The sequence below is a fragment of the Nanorana parkeri genome, unplaced genomic scaffold, assembly GCF_000935625.1.
Source record: "Nanorana parkeri isolate BGI_ZX_2015 unplaced genomic scaffold, ASM93562v1 scaffold18, whole genome shotgun sequence".
NCBI classification, from domain to species: Eukaryota; Metazoa; Chordata; class Amphibia; order Anura; family Dicroglossidae; genus Nanorana; species Nanorana parkeri.
Genome location: NW_017306286.1, coordinates 3,602,086 through 3,608,928, shown reverse-complemented (window position 1 = coordinate 3,608,928; position 6,843 = coordinate 3,602,086). Strand labels below are relative to the sequence as shown.

Genomic DNA, 6,843 nt, shown 5'->3' with positions numbered 1-6,843 from the left:
AATCTACAGTAGGCTAGAGGATATTTAGGTAGAAAGAAATGAAAATTCACCAATTGTTATATTTAGTATGAGTATCCTCATGTGTATGAGGTGACTGTACTACAATAAGGAAGCAGGAATTTTGCCATTGAATAATACAGTGTGAAACATTCTTTGCAAAGGGATCAATAAAATAGTTTTTCTCTTTAGAAATGTGCTTTGATTTACTATATAACCTTCAATATTGTGCTTTGCCACAGACCTGGCCACTATATTACTAACCCATCTATTTGTGTAGACATCTGAGGAAATTTATACTGAGAGTCAACGGCTTACCTACAACACTTGCTTAACCAAAAGCAAATAAATAATTATATTTTATCAGTAGCAAATACTAGAAAAACATTGTGGAAAAAAGGTGCAGTAACTCATGTGTGGATGCACCTTTTCTCCATTCACTTAGCTTCATTGTACTTTCCGATTCATAGAAGAGTGGAACCTGACATATTTTATACACAAGTACAATCCATATCTAAAGAAAAAAAGATGAGCTAACAGGGGGGAAATACAAAATTATTTGGACCACAAGGTGTTTCAAGGTCAGAAATCACTAAAACACAGTCTACATGAGTGGCATTCTATGAATAGAGGAGTATACATGCAGTTTTCAGTGACATGCTGAGCTAAACTTGAGTGTTGTCTTTAATAACAGCCAGTGGTGATGCAACTTAAACCTTCTGCACTGTACAGTGAGTGATTGCTTCCAAAGATTGATCTCACAATTAAAAACAAGCAAATGGTTACAAAATAAAGTTGGAGTAGGATTGTATGGTTTGCCAAATTAACCCATTGTTTTCCCAAAGAGCAGAGCTGATATACATTGAAAACAGTAAAAAAAATGTAGATAAGATTTTGCACGTGAAGCAAATTTCTCTTAGCTGGTTAACAAGTTTTGTAGCAAGTATTGGCAGGGTCAGCACCTATGCATTATAATAAACTGTAATCATCATGTTACAAAAGAATTTGCCATTTCTACCCAACTATAAAAAATGAAAGTGCAACCTTAGTTGACCAGTAATATAATGTACATGTGTGCTTATGTTAATGATCGTGCAGTGTATGTGGATACTGTAATATGTTTGATATCCAAGTTCTATAGAAACTATAGTAAGATGCTTTCTTTCGTATCCCTCTCTTAGTGATATGGTTACATTTGTTTAAGTAGTTAGACTTTATTACTCACACATGATGGGGTCATATTAAGCACAGCACTACGGAATTTTACCCAGAAAAGTTATTAATACGAATGGTTGACAAGGTGCTACATGAAGAGATAAATGGTATGGGTGACATTAGAATTATAATTTTATTGCTATGTAGTACAGGTCCTACATATCAGTGCTCAGTCAGTAACAGTCATTGCACCTTTCTCCATCATAACTATGGCTTCCGCTAACTCTTAAAGTACAATAGGACAATAGTTTGAAAGTGATGATTACCAAGGTTGTGACAAAACCCTGTAATAGAGAAAGAGGAATTGCATCCATATTTTATTTACTGTATTATGCCATATCATCTTTCTCCTTTCTTCCACATTTATAGTTATCAAACAGTTTAAAATTGTAAAACTTTTTTTTTTTAAACATTACTTGTTCTAGCATTTCGCTGCGTCTATTTAGGGCTTTGCAGGACAATTTTTTTTAAATCTTGTAACCATTTCTTGTATAACCACTGTTGACAGCAACATAAAATGCAAGTTAAAGTAAATTTACAGCGAATGAGTCTCATTATTCCCTTACAATTACTCGCATGTTCATGACAAACACTGCATGTGATTTTAATAAAAATATAGAGATTCATACTTCACAGTAGGTTTATTTTTATCCAACCAATAACCATTTGACTCCATTTATACTAAGAACATCACATTCATTAGACTCCCCTCCTCAGTGGTTCATCAATCTGCTCATACGGTGAGTACCACTGTAAGTAATTAAACCAGGAGGGAAATTAATGCTGATCAGCTGGCCTTCCAAAGAACTCCTTACTATGAATGCAAGTATAAAATGTAAGATGAGAATGAAAATTACAGCAGTGTTTTCTCTCACGCTATTGTAACAAATTGTTTTTAAATTAATATTTACAGATACACTTAGACGTTAATGGTATATATAGTGAATCTGTTTTTAGGACGTTTTCAAGTCCATTGGCACTTTGCACTTTACTGAAAAAATAAAAAGGCGGACGCTAAACTCTGGGGGCTGCCATGCAGTTGCGATGCTGAGTCACAATTTGAGCAAGATGCCTTTCCAGCTAATGTTTGTAACCTTGCACAGCTGTATATAGCAGGAAGTAACAAAAGAGCTGTATAATTGTCTTCTCCTGCCTAGTTCAGCCAATCAGGATTTATAGTCGCAGTGACATGGTCAAAGGCTCTGCAGCTTTGTTGTAGCCACCTAATAAAATGACAGTACTAGAGGTCCCAACATTAGACATATGGAAACAAGGAGAGCAACTTCAAATAGTAAAGACTGTTTTAGGACTACAGCATGACGCGTACCAAGATTATCCAACATTCTCACCTGCTTTTCACTTAAGCAAAAATCTGATTCTAAAAACAAAACAAAATCAAGTGCAATTGACCTGGAAAGGGAAAAAAAAATCGGTTTTAATAATAGCTGTAAACGAATCTGAAGAATGAGCTCGATTCAAACTGTGCTAAACTGGCTAAAAGACCACTGGACAAAGCTACCATGCACTCCAGTTCACCAATAATTACTCCACTATGATATTTCTACCCTCATACACAGCAAGACAGTGGCAGCCACTATTTTGGTGAACACACAGAAATGGGTGACTATTCTTGGTATGTACATCTTGTAACCACAGGACAGGTAAAAGTCATTGAAGTGCATAACAGTATCATTACACTGCTAGTTTAAAGTCAACAGTGCAAGTTGGGAGGACAAAAGGAAAAAGGGGCAATTATGGCAACACTCAGGAAAGCTATCATCTTGAGAACATTCTTATAACTTGGCAATGCCTTCAGAAAACATCCAGGGATATGTTGAAATTTAGACATAAAAATCAACGTAAAAGCAACTACTGCAAAAAACCATTTCATATTCTTGTCTGGCATACAGCAAAGCATGCATATGCCAAATTTACAAAAAAAAAAGAAAAGAAAAAAAGAAGGTCTGATGCCTCGCTTCTTCATCATTAAGACATAGGTCATTCAGGATAAGCTGATGCAATAGAATGATGAGCAATCACTAAATTTGGCAACTTTCACAACTCTTCTGTTAGTGAAAATTCATCTTTTCTTTGCTTCAGGCTGTGTGACCTCTTCTAGACTTCAGGCGGAAAGACCCAGTCTTCAGTAGACTAGACAATGTGTGATGCAGGCTCCCAAACTTTCTCCTATGTACACCTTGCTTTTTGAGGGCCACACAAGTAACTAATATCAATGCTGTAGACCTTGGGCAAGGTGGTTTAAGTAGTTATCCCTAAGAATTCTTGGTCCCATCCTGCCACTTAAAGGCCATTGCTATTTCTGTGACTGAGTGGTGGTTTAGAGATCTCTACAACTGCAGATCGGGGCTTGTTCAAGAACTTTGGAGCCCGACGTAATAGCCTCTGTGCCTCAGTAAATGCTTCAGTCAGTTCCTTCTTCCACTGTACAAACTCTGGGTCACTCTGTCAAAGCACATAGAAAATACATTATTACAAATACATAACATATAAAATTAAAGAGAAATGGAATGCGTATTTAAGACAATTTGTATTTTATAAATAGGTACATTTGTATCACATGGTTTATACATTCTACAATGCATTTCATTCACAGTTAAAATAGTGCTTTTGACAAAAACAATAGGTAATGTACTGAGGAACAAAGAAAAGCTTTCATTATAAATCCAAACCCAAGCTGTAGGTTTTAAACATAAACCCAAAACACAGTCTTAACAGGTTTTTTTTTGTGAAGTTTTTTTTTAAAACTCTTAAGACCACGCATTTGGGTTTTATGTTTCAAAACTTGGGAAATCCCTAACCTGAATAGGTACTGTATTGGTAAAGTAAGACATGGATTACCTGGTACAAAGAAACCTATTTTATTTGCAAAAGCAGAGAAAATAATCATCACTTCCAAACTTCTTAATGCTGTCATAGTATCAATGTTCTACTGAAAATCTAGCAGCCCCTTAATCAAGACAAACTCAAAAGAGTGAATTACTAATATGAAAGCTTTAACTTTGCAATATAAAGAAATTGAGTATTATGAAGTGGCTGGCTCAGATTTTAAAGAAAGTGCATATTACTGAAGCACACTATACAATTTGTAGTGGCAATGTCCCTGGGTGGAAAATTGGGCAAGGTGCACTTAGGGGTGCCTGAACATACCCTGAAAAAACCCTTCAAACCTCTCTGTCATGGCCGAATCGCAGACCATTGTGAGGGGTACAGCTTTGCACTTCTTGATACTGATGAACTTGCCCCCTCCATCCTACTTGCTGCAAGTTTCTACGAGCCAGCAAGAAAGCATTTCATTGTGATGGGCCAAAAAGAATGTGTCAGTAGGGCATGGCAACAAGCTTCATTACAGCAGTTTGCTCCTCCCCCCTCAGTGACACTAAGAGCATAATGTTTGCAATAGAAACCAATCAGTACTGACTATGATTTCGGTCTGCTACTTCAACTATATTTCCTTTTTCTTTCTAAATGTATATGGCTTTTACAATATACTCTGTAAGAACACTTGTAACACTATATTTAGAGATTATACTTTTACAAGCTGATTTGTACAGTTCTATCAGTGATTTGTAGTATATACAATTACCTTTATAGTTGCCTCTACTGTGAAAAAGCTTATTTATATTTTATTGTTGAACAATGTTATATGTATTGCAATTGGTTTTCCTCAAAAAACTAACTACAAAACAAAACATTACAAACAACCCCCACAACATTTCACGAAAGACTGACTGAAATGCAAAGGATTACCTATACTAAAACATGGTTTAATACCGTAAACTGTAACTCATGTATCAGCAACAAAAACATTTCCCATATTTTTGATACATTTTTAAAAAAATGCATTAATGTTTTTATTTGCTTTGAAAAATATATGAACTCCCTCTTCAAGTGCAGATATAATGGATTTACTGTCTGTAATGGCTAGGTGTGCCTTGGGTTTCATTCGCTTTTGGGATACACGCCAATTACGCTGGTTTGCATCCAAAGCTCACTATCCACATGAGTTGTATGACCGATGTAAGGACATTAGATTGCACACCCCTTTCAGGGGCTGATGTGAATAGTTCACTGCTCTTTGTAAGGAACTGAAAAAAATTTAAGTTCTATAAAAATGAAAATCCCAAAAAAATGTCAATGTATTTTTAACTACCTGATTTACTAAATGGTGAATACAAAATAATGAAGATTTAAAAATATACAAAAGGGTAATGTCAGCTCATTAAGTATTTACAGATAACAGTGGTTTACCTCACACTGCAGGACAAACTGTTTTGCTCCTTTGATCCTTAGCAGGATACATTTCTTGTCCTTAATCTGAGTTTCTTCCACAGATACTATCTGTTCCATTGTCAATAGATTTTGCTGCATAATAGAAGAATAAATAAGACACAGATGTCTGGGAATTAGATCCAGCACTTCCAAAGCTTGTAGTAGACAATACTGCTATATATAAACATAATAGAGATTGTCATTAAAATTACATCTCTTATTAAACCTACAACTAAACGACACAAGCTAGAATGGCTCACCAGACAGATACCACTGAGACATGTAGCTACAGATGTTCATATAATACTAATATTTGGTAAAACTTGGAAGTAAAAAAATAGCTACTACAAGAGAACACTCATGTAATTATTATCATGTAAAAAGCATCAAAATACGTCTCTGACCAGTTGTGGACACTGGGCATGCAACACTTACCCAAACAAACTTCATTGAAGTACACAGGGCATGTGTACTATGGGCTGTCCTTCTAACTCACTGCAGCTCCCCCTTGCACTAACTGGCAATTTCTGGCTGTCATCATGACAGATGGGAGTTGCTGTGTAAAAACAGCAGCTGTAAAAGCTGCTTTTGCAAAATAAAAATGGACCTTCCTACACAGTGTCAATGAACACTGTTTAGATGTGAGATAGAGAGATACAAAGGAACACTGTTACTTGGGTATCCACTCTGTTTATTTCATGTGCAGATCAAGAAGTGAGCTTTGATCTGCAAACATATTTTGTTCCTATTTAACCTGTTACTAACCCTTCACATACCCTAATCAGCCCTAATAAACTTCTTCTCCCCTTAAAAGAGAACTAGGGCACACCTTTCTTGGCTGTAGTTCTCCTTACTATGTTCTCCTGTGACCAAAAACTCAGCATTTAGCAGGATAGTGCCTGTTATATGCTGACAGCACAGGACCGCATTGCAGCCTGGAAAGATCCCAGCAGTATTGTCGGGATCCACCCCGCTGCCTGATTGACAGATGGGTCTGCCTCACTAGAGGCAGAGCCATTTGTGCCCACCCCCTCCCCCATCAGATCAGTCAGAGCTGGTGGAACGGAGGGGAGGGGGAATCCTTGCGGGGAGAGGTGACTGAGCGATCAGTGGTTTGTGATTACTCAGCTCTCGATCAAAAGAGCCAATGTGTGAAAGCTTCAGTGTCGCACGTTGGCTCTAACTATGGGTATGAGTGTATTTCACTCATCCCATAGTTCACCTTTACCCAATATGTTCCTGTTTTTTAATTTATATTTTTCTAATCATTAATAATTTAACTTTTTTGTTGTTATCAGCTTTATTTGTAACTTTGTTTTAGTGTTGCAGTAAAATAGAAAA

The 6,843-nt window shown here is 36.4% G+C and overlaps 1 protein-coding gene across 1 annotated transcript in view; it reads right to left on the bottom strand.

Moving 5' to 3' along the window:
* Positions 1-1,707: 1,707 nt before the first annotated feature.
* Positions 1,708-6,843, bottom strand: part of LOC108790542 (beta-adrenergic receptor kinase 2) — a 276,398-nt gene continuing 271,262 nt past the window's right edge. Inside the window, exons 20-21 of the mRNA XM_018560833.1 lie at positions 5,482-5,595; positions 1,708-3,675 (exon numbers count right to left, since the gene is read on the bottom strand). Of these exons, the coding sequence (XP_018416335.1) occupies positions 3,514-3,675; positions 5,482-5,595 (276 nt within the window). The 3' untranslated portion in view covers positions 1,708-3,513. The remainder of the gene's footprint in view (positions 3,676-5,481; positions 5,596-6,843) is intronic.